The sequence below is a fragment of the Lissotriton vulgaris genome, chromosome 1_1, assembly GCF_964263255.1.
Source record: "Lissotriton vulgaris chromosome 1_1, aLisVul1.2, whole genome shotgun sequence".
Taxonomy (NCBI): Eukaryota; Metazoa; Chordata; class Amphibia; order Caudata; family Salamandridae; genus Lissotriton; species Lissotriton vulgaris.
In genome coordinates, this window is record NC_141685.1 from 2,023,716,250 (window position 1) to 2,023,734,393 (window position 18,144).

The 18,144-nt window shown below is 48.3% G+C and overlaps 1 protein-coding gene across 5 annotated transcripts in view; it reads left to right on the forward strand.

Annotated features, from left to right (window-relative positions):
- Positions 1–18,144, forward strand: part of ITPR2 (inositol 1,4,5-trisphosphate receptor type 2) — a 1,555,333-nt gene that overhangs the window by 954,897 nt on the left and 582,292 nt on the right. For all 5 annotated transcript variants that reach the window (XM_086920227.1, XM_086920242.1, XM_086920233.1 and 2 more), the window contains one exon: positions 41–183. In XM_086920227.1, the coding sequence (XP_086776353.1) occupies positions 41–183 (143 nt within the window). The remainder of the gene's footprint in view (positions 1–40; positions 184–18,144) is intronic.

Here is an 18,144-nt window from a genome sequence, read left to right on the forward strand (position 1 = left end):
TAATGCCCATATATATTAATTAAAGTATATTTTTTGCTAGGATGTAGTGTCCTCTCTGGAGCAGCAGTTTAGTTCGATGCTGCAAGCGGAGTTCTCTGTGCTGGTTGATGTGCTGTACAGTCCAGAGTGTCTGTTTCCAGATGGGTCTGATGCTAGAATAAGATGTGGTGCCTTCATGTTCAAGTAAGCCATATTTTCAGATATATTTTTCTACCCTGAGAAATGTGTGTTTGTTCAATATTAAGCATACTAAAATCGCAAGGTGGTTGCCACATTAATTATTCGATACGTTTTAACTCCAATTCTTCCTTAATTGCTGTTAATGCAGTCCAGTTTAGGCAACTGTGTTCTTATTTTGGGGTTTGGCCATGCACATTTGGTCTATCTTCATATAATAAATTGTTGTTCGACTTATGACTATAAAGTAGAAGTGGCAATACAGTTCCTTGCTTTTGTGAACACTGGTCTCGAGCTTCCACATGGTAACGTTTATAAGCCAATACAATCCGGCTCACTGAAGAAGTAAACTGCATTTTAAATACTAGTATCTCAAATTTGTCTATGGCTTACCTGTTGAGCTCGCGGGTGCCCCTGGTGCAATATTATATGCTTGTTTAGCGAATAGTCCTAAGGAACATGTTTGCATTTCATTTGTTTTATAGAATTTAGACATCGGGGTGAGTTGAAAAAAGACAAAGCATCCTCACATCTATTAACTGGTTGAACAGCAGTGAGGTAAAACATCATGCCTCACATTGGTCTATGATGGTCCTTCTCGTGCTCAACGGTCCAGTGACCAAATGCTTCTCACGATTCCTAGAATCAAGCGGGTAAGGCAAGGGGGTAAGGCTCTGTCTGTGAGGGGACCGAGGATATGGAATGGTCTCCCTCTCCAGCTTAGGCAGCTTGAAAACCATCTGGCCTTCAGAAAAAAGCTGAAGACGTTCTTGTTTCGGGTCTAACCACACAGTTTAAGAACTAGATTGGAGCCAGGGAATTCGATCTCCTGCAGGTTCAGCAGTCAGATAGCGCGGAGATACTCCCTTGGGAGTTTATTCTAGCGCTCTACAAACCCGCAAAATAAATAAATAAATAAATAAAATAAATGGAAGAGTGCACCCATTTTACGATAGGATCTTGACTCGTGGGAATCAGATAGCATATGTATACTTTGAGTGTAGATACTCGTACATAAACCACAACCTCTCTGATTAAAAATTGACCCATGATACTGAACAGCAAAAATCATTTTCAGATAGACATCACATAGGATGATGATCTTGCTAATAAGCTGCCTCAGTTCTGCATATGTTATTTGAATCTGGTAAACCAAAGCACCTATATTTTCTGTTGTAAAATAAGTTCCAACTCATTTAAGCTCCTGAATTTTTTGCTTTTGGACTACCTGGTTTTTGGACTTTACTGTGGGTCTCGCTAACTGATGTTACTCACTGTAATATCTTCTAAAATTGAATGAGAGTTCTAGCTTCCACTGTCTGCCTTTTGTTTTTGTCAAACAACTTTATTGATTTTAAGATCAAACAAATTAACAGTACAAGACGTTTGGTCAATGCTACAAGGCACTACCGCAGGTTATACCTTTCATTGCATACAAATAAATGGTTGAAAGCACACCCACGACGCATAAATAATACATTTGTGTACATAAGCGAACTTTAGTTCAATTAGTCCAGTTGATTTATCCATTTGCCCCAGACCTTGTTGTATTTGGTTGAGCAGCCCCGGGCCTCGAATAAGGGTTTTTCCTGTGCGGCACACCAGTCCACTCCCTGGCGTCATCTGGCTATGCTTGAAGATTTAGCTTGCACCAAGGTAGCTGCAATATCACATTTGCCCACCGCAACTGCTGTCCCAAGGAAGAGCTTGTCTGGTCGAGAACTGTCTAGGCCATCCATTACCCCAGAATGAGACATATGGCATCATGGGGGTCAGCAAGTCCAGGACCAGTGTGAGTTCGGACTCTATTGCTGACCAATACGAGGCAAGATAAGGGCATGTCCAAATATTGTGGTAGAAGTCACCCGGGTCTTGGCCGCACCGCGTGCAGTTTGGTGAGGGGCGCAAACCTGCCCTTTGTAGGCGTTCTGGGGTGAGGTAGGCAGCGTGCAAATAGTATATTAGAATTAGGCGAAGTCTGGCTGAGGTCGTGATGGTTTTGGGAGCCATAAGGGTCTCCCGTCGGTCCTCCTCCTACAGGGGACCCAACCATCCATCCCAGCGGGTCTGGAGCAGATTAAGTGTTGCTGAGCCATTATTGACAAGGGTGCGATATATTCGGGACACCACTCCCCAGGTTCCCCATCATGACGTGAGCTTCTAATGGACTGAATTCAGGGAGCGTCATGCCTGTTAAGATTGAGGGCATAACGGAGCTGCAGATATTTGTAAAATTGTGAGGTGTGGAGGGTGTAGCAATCCTGTAGGTCTTGGAAAGCCCTAATGTGGTCACCCACCCAAACGTCGCCTAGCAGTGATATACCTATGTGGTCCCATTGTCTGAACCCCATAGTGCCGCCACTTCTCTTAACCAGCCAGAGTGATGTGTGTTGGCTCAGTTGTTTGTCCTGGCGTGTGTGCCTCAGGGCCGTGCGCCAAGTCACTAGGACCACTCTGGTTATCAGCGGTATCGCTTTAGGTATTGGGCTCCCGTATAAGTATGCTTGTATTTGGGAGAACCAGCTTCATCAGAGCAAGCAGCTTTATTTGAGATGATCAGCATCAGTTTTGAGCTGTCTGCATCAGTTCCTATCTGAATGAACTCCTAATATGTTGTGGCACCTAGTGGATCAGCAGCTCGTCCACTCGATCAGGATTGTTTACTGTGAGAACTTTGTGTCATCGAGTAGCAATTCAATCTCCTCACCATTATAGCCATCATTGCTATAAGTTTGTAATAAAAATTCCAATTCAGAAGGAATTATATATGACTCCTGGCCTGTGGGTCCTTCAATATTTTGATGTATCTTCTTCTTCTTGTGAAACTGGAATTTTTTAGCCTGGAACAGCTGCCTTTTGTAGAGTCAGTTACTAATACCAATTATTCTCCAGCTTCATAATCGTTTTTAGAAATACGTACGAATTGAGAATATTATTTGAAGGTGGAACTCCTGAGGAAGGCAGTGTCCTGCCGAAACGAACGTTGAGACAACTTGGAAACCAACCAAAAATCATGTGTTCCAACACATTCTCTGTTATACCGTACATGGCTTATCAATAAATTGTATTAAGCGTTGAACAAGTATCAGTTTGTGGTATGTATGTGTGATGGATGGATGCAGTGAGTATGTAGCACAAATGATTGTCTCTGTAAATGTATATTTATTATGCTTTAATATTTAAAACACAATTCTGTATAACAAATCAATTGTTTTGTATTTTTCTAAAATGTTAGTGTCACTACCTTTATTTGACATGTTCTAATGTTTTTATTGGAGTTATAGTTGCCCTTGATTATTTACAGTATGTATTTGGGGGAACTCCATATCCTTGAGCTCCGTTTTGTAGGCCAGGTCAGACCAGCCCCCGGTGAACCAGTCGTGAATTACAAGGAACTGGGTGGCTAGGTAGTATAGGTGGAGATAGGTCATACCCATGCCTCCGTCAAAGGGTGGGATCCTGCAGCGGGCGAGGGCAATACGCGGTCTCGCCCCTGCCCACAGAAACCTCGTGGTCACACTGTCAATCTCCCTAAACCATCTGCGTGGGGAGTGGAAAGTGGTGTTCTGAATGATGAACTGGAAGCGCAGGAGGATCATCATTTTGAACAACGCCACTTTCCTGAGGGGGTTGAGTGGTAAGGTTTGCCAGCGCTTGAGATCATCCTTGGCTTTTTTGACCAGTGGGGTAATGTTTAATGCCCATTCTAATCTGGGAAGCAGAGTGACCCATAATCCCTAAGTATTTGAATGACTGTCGCCTGATGGGGATGGTTAATTGCCAGTCAAAGCATTCCCTAGAGAGGTGCTGGGGCACCAGGGTTGATTTTGCTGAGTTGCTAGGGAGATTTTATCGGTGTGGCGGCTCCCCCAATACCAGCCTTGGATCAGGTGATCAGACAGAATACGACAGGCCAAGGGCTCCATTGCCAACACAAATAGAAGGGGCAAGAGAGGACACCCCTGCCTTGTGCCTCTCTGAATAAGGAATGCCTCTAAAAGGGCTCCAGTGGTAAGTACTCTGGCTCTGGGATTAAAATAAAGGACTTGGTCAAGGTGTCATAATTGTTGTCTGAAGCCCATCGTCAAATCGACAACAAGGAGCGCTAGTTAGGGTGTAAGGAGCTGGCGGTGAACAAGGGCCAGAAAGAGGCGCCTTAGACAGTGTCTGGTGCTATGTGTAGGCATGAAGCCGCACTGGTCCAGGTGAACCAACTTGTGTAGAAGGGGATGGAGCCGCTGGGCTAGGATTGTGGCATATATTTTTATCTCCGTATTAATTAATGAGATTGGAAGGTAGTCCATGCAAGCTGTAGAAGGTGGTTGGGTCTTTCGAATTACTACAATAGTCGCCACACCAGTCTGGGGGGGAGGAACCAACCTCGGCAACATGCTGATAGACGTCTATGAGGTGGGGAACCAGTAAGTCCCGGTAAGCTGCATAGTATTCTTGCAGGAAGCCATCAGGCCTCAGCGTTTTCCCGGCCTTCAGCAAGGAGATTGCGCCGTGTATCTCTTCTTGGGTAAAGGGGAGGTGTAAGTCTACTTCCTCATCCTTGGTGAAGTGAGGGAGTTGGATCTTCACTTGGCTCAGCTTGTCCGGAAGGGTAGCTTCAGTTCACGAGCGGATTATTGCTGGGCGTAGTAGTCAGCAAACGCCTGTGCGAATGCGGGTGATGTGTGCTGGGTATTCCCTGAGGTGTCTTGGACTTTAAGGATTATTCTGTTGGCTAGGAGGTAGGAGCCTCCCGTTTTTATCGCCCCATCAGTACACTCTGGCCATGGAGAAACGCCAAAGAATCTTGGCCGAGTCCAGGGAGATCTGCCTGTCTTGGTGAACATCTGAGGTCTCAGTTAAGGCTGTTTCCAGTCATGTTGCTTGCGCCTCAAGAAGGGTCAAGCGGCCATTTTGCGCCAACCTCTTTGCACGCACCCAGCCCCTGGCTACTCCACGGATAGTGACTTTACTTGCCTCCCAGAGGGTGCTTCGGGAGGGGACTGATCCCTGTTTAGGAAGGAAATATTGCCACAATTCCTTCCTTATCGCCTTCTTTACCTCTTTGTCCTGTAGAAACCATGCATTCAGCCTCCACACTGTCCGGGACATGTCAGAGGTTCCACCCAAGTGTAGAGATAGGGCTGAGTGATTTCAGAATCCCCTGGGGAAGATGGCAATAGTCTATACTTTGTGACAGTCGGGGGCAGGCAGGAGGATCAGGTCAATGCAGGAGTGCATGCAGTGGGCTGCTGAGGTGTGGGTGTACTGAGAGCCTCTGGGATTCCAGACCCTCCTGACGTCACCTGTCTGCCTTTTAAAAGCAGGTCTGCAGCTGTGCAGCTGGGTTAAAAGGCTCTGAGTTGAGTGCACCTGTGCAGGCTGAGCAAGTGGACCACTATCTAGCTCAGCCCAGTATCTGCTCACAGGTAGCCTGTCGAAGAAGGGACCCTTCATGTATTGGTGCAGACCTGGTGTAGTCCTTATATTGTGAATGGGCACACGTAGTTTAAGACTGTAGTAAGTAACTGAAAAACGTGTGTACTTTATTGTGTTGTACATTTTGGCCAAAAGCTGCACAAAAATACACTTTCTGCTGGGCCAACTTAATTTCACTGCTGGCCAGCTGGAGGATCAAAGGTCTCCCCACACAGTATTGCCACTATCTGATAGAGACTACTAGCCGCAGATTCCTTAACGTAGAATTATCCCCAGGGGTGAGACTGGATCCGGAAAATCTTTGCCACAGCATCACTGCGCGTCGAGTGGGGGGTGGGGAGGGGGGGCTGGTGGTTCGTGACCACGCGACTCCGCCCGACGTTGTCCGTGGGCGTGACGTCAGCGAGGTCACATAATTCCCACCTCGGCGCGCTGACATCAGTTTCCTTCTTTTCCGCATGCAACGCAGTTGCAGATTGTGTTCCCTTGGCCTCCTTTTAACGCCTTTGCGTTGAGAACAGTGTGCGAATGCCTTCGGATTTCAAGACGTGTACTTCTTGTAAGCGTCAGGTGTCGGACCCTCACCCTATTTGCATGTGGTGTTTGGGCAAGCACCATGATTCTACGAATTTCGAAGCTTGTCAGCACCTTAAGCCGAAGTCCCGGCGGGAGCACCGGATGAAATTGCTTTCGGCCCCTTTGTCCAGATCGGTTTTATCCCCGCGTCCGTCCCCTACCTTGGAAGGGGTCCAGAAGCCGCCGATTCCGGCTGTGACATCCTCCCTCACCGAGGCCTCATCGGCGTCGCTCGCCCACCTCCATGTCCTTCAGTCTGCCACCAAGCCTTGTCCTCGTTCTGCAGAGGGTGCGGGTTCCTCCTGGGACGTGCGTCCTTGCTAGTCGCCACCCTAGCTGCAGTTTCCTGGCATTGGGGTGAATAGGGCCCAAATGGAGGCCTACGCTACTGCTCTGTAGGCTTCTTTGGCCTTCCCTCCTCTTCCTGAGACGTCCGCGGATCCCTTGCCGTGCGCGGGGCCTTCCACGGACTCGCCGGCGGCTGCTACACTGGCACTGATGAGTTCTGCTTCAGGTCTTGGAGGTGTGGTGTTGTCGAGGTGCGGCCCTTCGGGGTTCCCCTCTTCGTAACATGGCACCCCTGCCTTGCCGCTAAACCCAGCGGGGTATGGCTCTGCCCTAAGCTGGGTGGGTGTGGATGCCTTCTCGGGCTCCTGGCCTTCCCTGGCATCACTGTATACTGCTCGGTGCGGTCCTTTTTCGGCCGTCTTAGCGCAGCTTGCACTGCTCCAGGTTTTGTCCTGCTTAGTATCCGAGGGTGTTTCTATCCTTCGTCTACGGGGTTTGCCTAGTGTGCATTTTGTCCTTTGTTCCTGTGGGATATCTGCTTCTGTCTTCAGCCTCTAGGTTGCCAGACCGACTTTTGTTATGCTGCCTACGGCATCGTGTCTTGGCGTCTCCACCTCATTGGCCACCGTTTCGGCCAGGTCCTCTACTTTGTTTTCCGGGGGGGCTAGGATATTCCTGGTGTTCTTCTATGCTCTGGTTGGCGGCTTAGGTCTGTGCAGCATATTTCTCCTCTTTTCCTTTCACCCGTCCCGCTTCTCTTCGTGGGCCTTGTTGTGCCACTGGGACGATCCCCCCCTGGGGCTTGTTCTGGGGTTCCCTTGCCCCTGCCTTGGTCTTGCTCTTGGCAGGTTCTGGGCACACTGATTCATTGTATGTACCGTCTGCCTGCTGTGCACACCTGGTCGTTCTGGCCCACCTCCATGGGCCTCGGCGTGGACCCGTGTGCTCCTGTTCCTTGCTCTGCTGCAGCTTTGTGTGTCTGTCTTTCTCCTCACGTATGCACCTCTTGGCTGTGGGGCCATTCCTGCCAGCCTCGGGGCTGATGCTCGTTCAGCTATTCTCTTTGTTGGGAGTGTTCTTTTGAGACGGGCTCTGTCTCCGTTTCCACCTCTTTCCTTGGATTTGGCGGTGGTCCTTTCCTTCCTTGACACTCTTTGGTGCAGTCTGTTCCTCCGGGCTCTCTAGCGGATGCCCTTTTGCCCCTCGGGTATGCTTGTGGTATCCTGGCCTTCCGTTCTCCACGTTCTTGATTACTTCTGCGTGGTGGGGACTGGGCCTTCCTGCCTGCCCTTATATCACATCCCCTGTTGGGGCCTTGTGTTCTTCCAAGCTGGTGAGGTTTTCTCGCAGACCCTCCTCCACCTCTGGGAATGGCTAGGGTATCTATTCTACATTAGGGAATGTGTGGCTAGTACTCTCTATCAGATCTACATGTTACTTACCTTTGGTAACGATGTATCTGGTAGAGACGATTCTAGCCGCAGATTCCTTCACGACCCGCCCTTCATTCCTGTTCTGTGAGGACCTTCGATTTGGTCTTCTGCACTCGCCTCCCTCCAGGTGGCTTTGTCTTCTGCAAAGAGCCCTTTTTCACTTCTTCCCTGGCGGGATGCTTGTTCTATCTATTGTTCACCCCTTCCTTTCTGGTACTTGGACGGTAGGTTCACGTGTCCATCTGCATACCTACACCCTGGTTCTTCCAGTGTGGCACCTGCTCTTAATCTTCTCCCTTTTTCATTGCTTGGGGTTTCTGACTCCTCTGCAGTTTTCTGGGTTGGGGTCTCTTGGCGGCCCTCAGCTCTTGGCTCTTTACAGGGGATACGACACTCCTTGATGGTGTTGTCTTGGTGTGATTTTTCGTTACTCGTTTGTCCGGGATTGTTGTCCCTCACTGTTGTAGATTGTGGTTGCAGACTTTCTGTCGTCTGTTATACCATTTTTCACATGTTTTTCTGCCTCCAGGGTGGATATCGCCTTCGCTTTGCAGGGTTGATCCTCAGAAGCAGTGCTCTGCTCCTTTCCTTCCATGACTTTCAGTAACGCAGTGCCTGGCACTGTCCCTTACGGTGCTGTTCTTCACCATTCTTTCTTCCCTTTCTATTCACTGCTTTTTCGCCCACTGTTCCCATGTTCTCACAGTTTTTTTGGTGATGGCTCCGCGTTGTGGCGCGGAAAAGTTCTCATAAGAAAACTGACATCAGCGCGCCGATGTGGGACTTATGTGACCTCGCTGACGTCACGCCCGCGGACAACATCGGGGCAGAGTGCCCCCTCCTTTCGGCTTTAACACTTGTGCTCTTCAAGTAGCCATGGAGGCTTTTGGACCAGAAAGGAGGATACTCAGGCTGAAGGTGCTTCCATAGTTGACACCAGGCTTAGAAGAACACAAGGTGCTGGATAGAGGACAGGTCCAGTGTGTGGAGCTGAAGTATAGCAAAAGCAATCTCCCCAAAGGAATATACACATTTGGAGGCCTGGTGGCCTGAAGAAATCAGTCCTGTTGGATACAGCCCTCCACCAATAGCAAAGCAAGGCTTCCCTCTCGAAATTGGCTCACCGGGGTCCCAGAAAACATAGGGAAAAGTGTAGTGCCCCAGAGAACAGAATCCTGCGTGGACGCAAATAGCTTCTCCCTTCAAGGATCTCTAGGATTCCCTCTGGGTAGTCCAACGGTCCTGGGGTATGTGGCATACAGGAAAATGGAGGATAGCAGGCGCCTAGCATGGACCTCCTTCCCCACCAATGAATTCAGCTCTGGGAACACACGCAGAACAGGGAACACTGGAAAGTATGGGGTGCCACCATGCTTGTATACATAATGTCACCGGGGAGCCCCACCTCCCTGAGGATTGAGGCAGACAAGGGAGCGCCACAGCATTCCTATTTTTGCTATAGGGAGTCACGATCCCGAGAGCATCTGGCTGTACTAGCTCCTGCTCTCCCTGTCTGGTTCTAAGTGTATGAGGAGGTGAAACCCAACAGAACAGATGGGAGAGAGAAATGTAGACTCTGCACCACCACAGGAGAGGGTTAGCCAGAGGAGGAACCAGATGGGGTGGTGTGGGCTCCAGGCGGCCCCTTGATGAGATCATCCAGGGCCTCATACTATGCATAGGGGTACTCCCATTTAACAACAGGAAGGAAGGATGCTAAAAGGTGCTAAAAAATCTATTGGTCTGCCCACAGAAAAATCTATTGGTCTGCCTACTGAAGAATCAATTGATGACCAGGAGGCTACTAAGGGTAATGAAGCTATCTCTCCACCCTATAGCCTAACAAAAAAAATAAAAAAAAATGATGAAAGACAAGAAATAAGGTTAAAGGTAATTCAAGACTTAATATACAATATCAAGAAACAGAACCAAAGATGACGGGTGTTTATAGCACAAAACAGGATAATGAAACAATGGGAAATCAGGATATAGAAATACATGAAAAACAACTCACTATACCTAATAAAAAAAAGTAAGAGGTATATTGTGCTTTATTCAACAAAGGAAAAAGTGAAAAATACCAAAAGGAGGAAAGTATTGAGAGATCTTATCAAAAGAGTACTTCTAGTAAGATAAAATCAGTAGAAGAAAGCTCACACAAATTGTATATAGTAGGGAAAAAATAAAAATACAACGGCAAAAGAAGTTGTGTTGCTAGTAAACCATGGATGCTTAGAGAAAACGTCAGCCGTTAATAAGGATGAAGTGTGGGGAAAGACTGAAAAAAGTTTCTCGATTCTGGTAAAACCAAAAGGATCAGGGGATGAAGATGAGGAAAAAAATCCTTACCATCTGTACATAGAACTATAAAGGTATACCATAACTCAAATCAAAGTTTAAAACATATTTCACAACCCATTGAACACCAGTCCAATTTGAGAAGAAACAACTTGATGGGTCAAACAAATGTGCATTGGAATTTATTAAGCAAAAGCTCATTAACCACTGTAAAGGATGGAAATGAGGAACCATTTGTTAATGACAAAACTGAATTAATTTTCAAACCTGAATATTGCTCCAGAGGCAGACTTGATATATTATATTAACCCCTTAAGTGCTGCGCACGTTCACCGGCCGACGGCACCACTACCTCCGTAGTGCTGCCGTCGGCCGTTGAACGTTCAAACTGCACCTGCGCAATGGAACGTCCAGCACTGGAGCTGGATGTTCCATAGCAGCTCTGAGGTTAAATCGAGGAAATATCCTTCACGTTTTTAAAGCTATGCCGTCATTAGAAAAAGTCACTAGTGAAAACATTAAAGCTATTCAATTCCTTCAAAATCCGGAGAGCAGCCAAGAACTGACGTCGATAAACCTGAATTCTGTGTTGTAACGGATTTATTCATCCATGAAAAAGAAACCTTTTTAAGTTGGGGAATAATAATTAGTAGGAGTCACCCAACAGTTTATTCAAGCCCATTTACTACTTGGAGAACTCGAAACTCCAACAAAAGAAATCCAGCCATCAGGTTTACTCTATTGAAAAATCCTATTGGAAAAATAGATTAGTCAGTAGCGTTGACAATGAATCAAATTAAAATAGAAAAGCCGGTCAAATTAAACGAAAAATGGATTACTACTGCACTTCATGGGAAAACCCCTCAATGACAGAATAAATCAAGAAAATCAATAGAGGATAAACACAAATATAGTGAATCCTTCAATCTTTACTCTTGGAATGTAAATGGCGTATATACATTTTTTTTATAATGCTCAATTAAACTCAATGTCAAAAAATTATCAGATTATTTTCTGCAGGAAACTTGGTCTATAAACCCTCTAATGCTTGAAGGTTACAAAGGATATTTTGTGGCGGTAATTAAGTAAAACAAATATGGCCGCCCCAGTGGGGGTCTGGCAGTATTTATCACCATAGATTTGAAAGTGGAGCATGAGCAAGTTATTACAAATAACAACAATTTCTCAACAGTAAAACTATGGTACAAGGAAAATAATAAATCAAAATCAATATTATTAATAAATGTATGTATACACCCCACTGCAAGTACAAGGAGAAATATCAGCACTATACTCATTGATTTCTTATTGCAACAAATATTTTAGGTTCCATTCACTGAATACATTATATCAAGAGACTTCAACCTAGATCTGCTTTTGCCCTATGTAAGAGATTACATTACCCAGCAACAGGATTATTTATCTGCAATCCCTCAGCAAATAATGCATGCAGTAGCTAATACGATTCGAAGCAAGTTAGGTGTAAGCTTAGTTAAAAATGTAGAATCAATGGGACTTAGAATTTTAAATGGCAGGCTACCTCAAGATTCCCCTCCAGCATGGACATTTTATTCACAGAGTTGCAAATCAATAATTGATTATACAATAGCATCTTTGAATATTTTTAACAAGATAACCTCTTGAGTGCCTGACAGCTAACATAGCCAGCACATTTTTTCTATAAATCTATATTGCATAAAACAAAAAACATATGCAGCAGTACCCGGGCAGACGGAATGAATCATAGGAGATTAATCTGGAAAGAGAATACAAAGAAGCTACTAATCAATTGGCTCAAAAATTAATTAAAGAATGCTTTCAAGAGGAATCTTTAACTGTAACGGAATGATAGGCACATTTTTGGAAAGGGGCGACCACTCGGTCCCCCCGAACGTATGGCGGAGTGCCTCGATCCCCCTGGGAAGCCATTTTGGGGCGGGAAGCACGCCTCGGCTGGTATGCCCGAAGCGGCGTAGCCGGGGCGCGCTTTTTCCCGCCCTAGAGTGGGCTGGCCTAGACACCGACGTAGCCAGCCCCGCCCAAGGGGCAGGCAGGGGCGGGTTTTCGCCTGCCCTGAAGATGGATAAAGAGAGACGCAAGACCAGAAGACGTCCTCTTGTTCTTGTGCTCCGAAGCTGCACCTCCTCGCTACACGTGAGCTCGGGACGGAACGAAGAGCCAATTTTGAGCGTTTTGATCTTTTTCTTTGTCTTCTAGATACTTCCTCGGAGAAATGCCCAAGAAAGGCGCAAAGAGAATGACGACCGACCAGATGGTGCGGGCCCTTTGCAAAGAGGTGTCCGACATAAAGAAACGGTTGGCGGAGCGAGATGGGGAGGAGGGTTCGGGCTCTGCGCCGGCTGGAGGGAGACCTAAGAGGCCGAGAAGGGTTCCAGCCGGTGGAGACGTCCCGGTTCCCTCTGCCCCGCTCGAGGCGCCGACCCCAGTACCGATGGAGGGGAATCCAATCCCCGTTGTCGTCACCCCGACATCCAAGGAAGACATGCCCCCCGAGCTGGCAGCACAGCTAGCAGCATGGTTGGGGGATAGTAGTGATGGCGCCACGGCTGCCGAGGCACAGGCGCTGATAAAAGGGCTTCGTGAGAAGAGAGAGGCAGCTAGAGTGGCTGCGCCGTTGGCGGGGATAGACAAGCCGCAAGCGGCAGAAGCTGCGTCCGGTTCAGGTAAGCGGCCATTGCCGATTGCAAGGGACGAGTCAGCACCCTCTCGTAGAGAGAGATTGGGACAACATGTGCCTTTGGCTATAAAGGAAAAGATCTGGGCAGGGGAGTACGTGAATATTTTTTCCTTGCTTGTTGATCATTATGATGTGGAGCATGTAAAAAGTCAGAAGGACCTAATGCATCCGAGTGTTTGGCGCGCAAAAATGGCCGCCTTTAAGGTAAATGAGAACATTGGCAACTGGGGCAATGCATGGGGTATTTTTACATCGATTTTGGGGGAACGTAGGCCCGAGTTGCTTCCTGAGTTTCCCGTTTATCAATCACGAATTATGGGTTACTCGACAGCGTATCAAGGTAACCATTGGTTTTGTTATGACAATCTGTTCAGGAAAGAAAAGGAACATAACAAGAGTTTGACTTGGGATTGTTACGATTCTTTAACATGGGATAAAATGAAAGAATCGGGAATGTTAAGAATGCCATTGGTCGGGAGCAATGTTGTTGATTACTCCCGCCAAAATGTGGGGACGCCCTTTCGACCAAGTACGAGCACCGACGACCAGTCGAGGCCCGCAGGCAATACAGGGAGAAAGGGTTTCTGTTTTAATTTCAACAAGGGGAAATGTACCAGGCCTCCGGGATCGTGTAAATTCAAACACGAATGTAGTACGTGTGGGTCATCCCATCCTGAGTCATCGTGCAGAGCCAGAACGAGTGAGAATGGGGGTAAGGGAGGCGCCAAACAGGTCTAAGTTAGGCCGAGGGGCGCCTTTACCAACCCCGATTGATACCTTGGCAATGATTCCCTGGCTCAGCGAATACCCGGATCGTGCTTCTGCCGGGGTGCTGCGGAACGGTTTTACACATGGTTTCCGCATCCCGGTAGGGGACTTTCAGGGTGTAGGGGTGTGCAAAAATCAACTTTCCGTTTTACAACATACGTCTGTAGTTCAAGAGAAAATTCAGAAAGAGGTTAGCCGGGGACGGGTCGCCGGCCCGTTTAGTGTACCCCCGGTACCGGATTTCGTTTGTTCTCCGTTAGGGGTGGTCCCCAAGAAGGACCCTGGTGAGTTTCGTTTGATCCATAATCTATCTGCTCCACATGGTCTTTCGGTGAACGACGCAATTGATTCAGAAGTTTGTTCGGTGCGATACGCATCGTTTGATGAGGCAGTAGCCATCTTGAATCGCCTGGGGCCCGGGACGTTGATGGCGAAATCAGATATCGAGTCAGCGTTCCGGTTGCTCCCGGTACACCCAGACGATCAGCGTCTTCTGGGATTCGGGTTCCAGGGGTCATTTTACATGGATAGGTGTATGCCAATGGGATGCTCTATATCATGTGCTTACTTTGAGCAATTCAGTACTTTCCTGCAATGGGTGTTCACTAAGAGAACGGGTTTTCGAAATGTAATGCACTACCTTGACGACTTTTTGTTCCTTGGCCCCGCCGGAAATCCCGAATGTGCCCAGGCCTTAGCTGAATTCTGTGTGTTGATGGGTCATTTTGGCGTGCCATTGGCACCGGGTAAAACTATGGGTCCCACGACTTGCCTCGAGTTTTTGGGGATCGAGTTGGACTCAAGGGAGGGGTGTTTCCGTTTACCAGCTAGCAAAGTGTTGAAATTCAGGACAGCCCTCCAAGTATGTTTAAATGCATCTAAGGTTACACTGCATCAGTTGCAACAATTAGTGGGAAAGTTGAACTTTGCCTTGAGGGTGATCCCAATGGCTCGCCCCTTTTCCCGCTCAATTGCCCAATCGATGGTTGGCCTAAAGGAGGGTCATCATCGCACAAGGTTATCGGCTGAAGTCCGCCAGGACATGCGGATTTGGTTAGCATTCTTGGCGGGCTTCAATGGCCGAGTCGTCTGGAACAAGCCAGCCGTGTCCTCCAAAGAGCTTGGGCTATGGACAGATTCAGCAGGAAGCGTAGGTTTTGGCGCCATCTTCGGCACAAAATGGTCGGCACAAAAGTGGCCCCTATGGTGGCACGAGAAGGGGCTGACGAGTAACATCGCTTTCCTTGAACTATTTCCCATTCTGGTGGCCCTGAGAACCTGGCCAGAAGGGTTCAGAGATCATTCTGTTGTGTTCTGGTCCGACAATATGACCGTGGTAGAATGCATCAATAGTCAGGCAGCTCGTTGTAAATTGATTTTGAGGCTGCTCAAAGAAATTGTCTTACTGTGTATGCAACTGAACGTGGTATTCAGAGCAAAACATGTCCCAGGGGTGATGAATCAGGCTGCTGATGCACTGTCTCGTTTTCACATGCAGGCTTTCTCGGGTTTCCTTCCTTCAGCGGACCCGGAGCCGGCACCCTTCCCCGAAGCTCTCTGGTCTCTCGGTGCCCCGAACTTCGTCACCTCGTGGGAGAGAGTCTAGCACCCAGGACAAAGAAGGCATATGAAGGGGCGTTCCAGGCCTATTTAGCCTTTTTGGGGGCAGAGAGAGGGGGACTTTGGGGTCAGGAAGAGTGGGTAGTACTTTTTCTGATGTCCTTACGAAGGGTTGGGAAATCGGTGGCTACGGCCCAAAGGCATCGTGCCGCCATTTCCTTTGTTGCCAGGGCCCATGGCATCCTGGACCCAACAGCGTCTTTCTCAGTACAGAAAGCGCTGCGTGGGTGGCAACGCCTAGAGGGTCGCAGAGTAGACGTAAGACGACCGATAGGTCTAGATAGGTTGTCCCAGTTACTGGCCACACTCCCTAACACATGCTCGTCCCCTTTCGAGACCTGTTTGTTCCGGACTGCATTTACGCTGGCATTTCACGGGGCTATGAGAGTTAGTGAGCTAGTTGCAAGGAACAAACAGGATGTGACGGGGGGCTTGTGCAGGGAACATGTTCAGATCAGGGGTGATGCGATGATTGTCTCCTTTCTCAGGTCCAAGACTGATCAAGACGGGAGAGGGGACTGTACGATCATTCGCAGGAACCCCGAGTCATCCATGTGTCCGGTACAGTGTTTAGAAGATTACCTAGCACGAAGAGTGGCATCATGGGGGGGGACATTGTTGAGGCATGCAGACGCCACCCCGCTGACGAGGTTTCAGTTTCAGCGGGTGCTTGCAATGGCCATTGCCGCAGCGGGCTTGGACCCGGGCGAATTTGGGACCCATTCCTTTCGAATAGGGGCTGCCACTGAAGCTACAGCCAGGGGTCTTAATGTAGAACAAGTGAAACGTGTGGGGCGCTGGTCCTCCAATTGTTATAAGAGGTACGTGCGATTGCACATGTTGTGAAGCTGTAATCATGTACTCACGCTTCTTGTTTTTTGTTTGTTTTCAGTTGCGCAAGCCTACGCGGCAGGGCGGACTGTGCAGCCGACCCAACACCAGGCCAGCGGTCGCACGTCACCGGCTGTGAGGAAGGAGGTGTGGGTCGTGGGCCACTCATACGTGAGACGGGCCGCAGACGTATTCAAAGCAGGTGACATGATTCACGTACCTGGGGAATACGGGTACAGAGTGTCCTTCTACGGAAGGGGCGGTCTCTGTATTGACCAGTTTCAGAAGTTTTTTGAGGGTTTGTTAGAGCGGATGAGGTCACCGCCGTCCATAGTCATAGTGCATTTGGGGGGCAATGATTTGGTCACCACCGGTAGACGACTTCTCCTGGAGGCTATGCTTTCCACGGTAAGTTGGTTAGCAAGGAGAGTTCCGGGGTGCATAATTGCGTGGTCTCATATGATCCCACGAAAAGTGTGGCGGGGGGCTATCTCGATCCCTGCTTTGAATCATTCCGTTAGAAAATTGAATAACAAAGTGAGTAGGTTGTTCCGTTCCAAGACATTGCATTCGATCTCGCATAGTTGTATTAATGATGACAGTATGTATTTGGGGGATGGTGTGCATTTGTCGAGGGTTGGGAATGAGTTACTCATAGGAGACTTCCTAGCTTGGTTAAAATCGTTATAACATGACCTTTAGGTAGGAGTTTTGTGGGGGGTCCGGATAGCCGGTCAACTATCCGGACCTGTGGCGGTAAGGTCATGATCGGTGAGCACTAATTGGTAGATCCCTATGAGTGGGCGTCACCCAACACGGATGGGAGCGCTCGGGAGAGGTGGCCATTGGCCCCTCAGTGGGGAGGCGGTCCCGTCTAAGGGCGGGTCGCCGGAAGTAAAGGAAAGGCGGTCAAGGCCCCTTCCTTTGTAGGAGGGGTTACAGCCCCCTCCTGGGGAATTTCCCGGGGCCAGTGTCATCTGCGACGGCAGATGCGGTAAGTTGTGTGGGGTGGGGGGAGGTCCACGATACCTTCTAGATACCACACACAAGTCTTCGAACGACCTTTAAATGGCGTCGAGTCTTAAGTGCCCCCGTCAAGTCAAGGGAAATTGTTAGTAGTTGCACTTGAGGTAAGCCTCTGTGCTGTCGCCCCTCCCAAGTGGGAGGGGTAAGTCTGGTTAGGGATCTTGACACCGGTTATGACCTTGCCGTTGGCCCTTAAACGTTAGGATGTACAATTTCAGTGTTTCTAGAGAATGTTTTGTAGGATGCTAGTTCGGCTAGGAGAACCTCTGTATTAGAGAATATGTTAAGGTTAGCCAAACATCGCAATGTGATAATGAAATTGTACATAACATGAAACGTTTAATGTTTTAATTTTTTGTTTTAATAAATACGGCCGGGATGGTTACTCCATCCCACATCCAAAAACTTTAAGAACTGTTTCCGGTTTTCCTCCTTTCGGGGATTGTGTTGAGAGGGGGTGGCGGGTATCTCAGCCATATGGAAAGGGGCGACCACTCGGTCCCCCCGAACGTATGGCGGAGTGCCTCGATCCCCCCGGGAAGCCATTTTGGGGCGGGAAGCACGCCTCGGCTGGTATGCCCGAAGCGGCGTAGCCGGGGCGCGCTTTTTCCCGCCCTAGAGTGGGCTGGCCTAGACACCGACGTAGCCAGCCCCGCCCAAGGGGCAGGCAGGGGCGGGTTTTCGCCTGCCCTGAAGATGGATAAAGAGAGACGCAAGACCAGAAGACGTCCTCTTGTTCTTGTGCTCCGAAGCTGCACCTCCTCGCTACACGTGAGCTCGGGACGGAACGAAGAGCCAATTTTGACCCACCCACCAGCCCCTGAGGACAGCAAGTTGTTGTGCAATAAAGTGAATTTATAAGTTTGTTCTTTCTATTTCGTTTACAGGCTGTGAGAGTATCAGTTTGTTGTTGATCATAATAAAGTATGGTGAATATCGTGTAGGTTGTTATGATTAAAATGATTTGATGTAGTGTTGCATTTTATGCATGTTCTT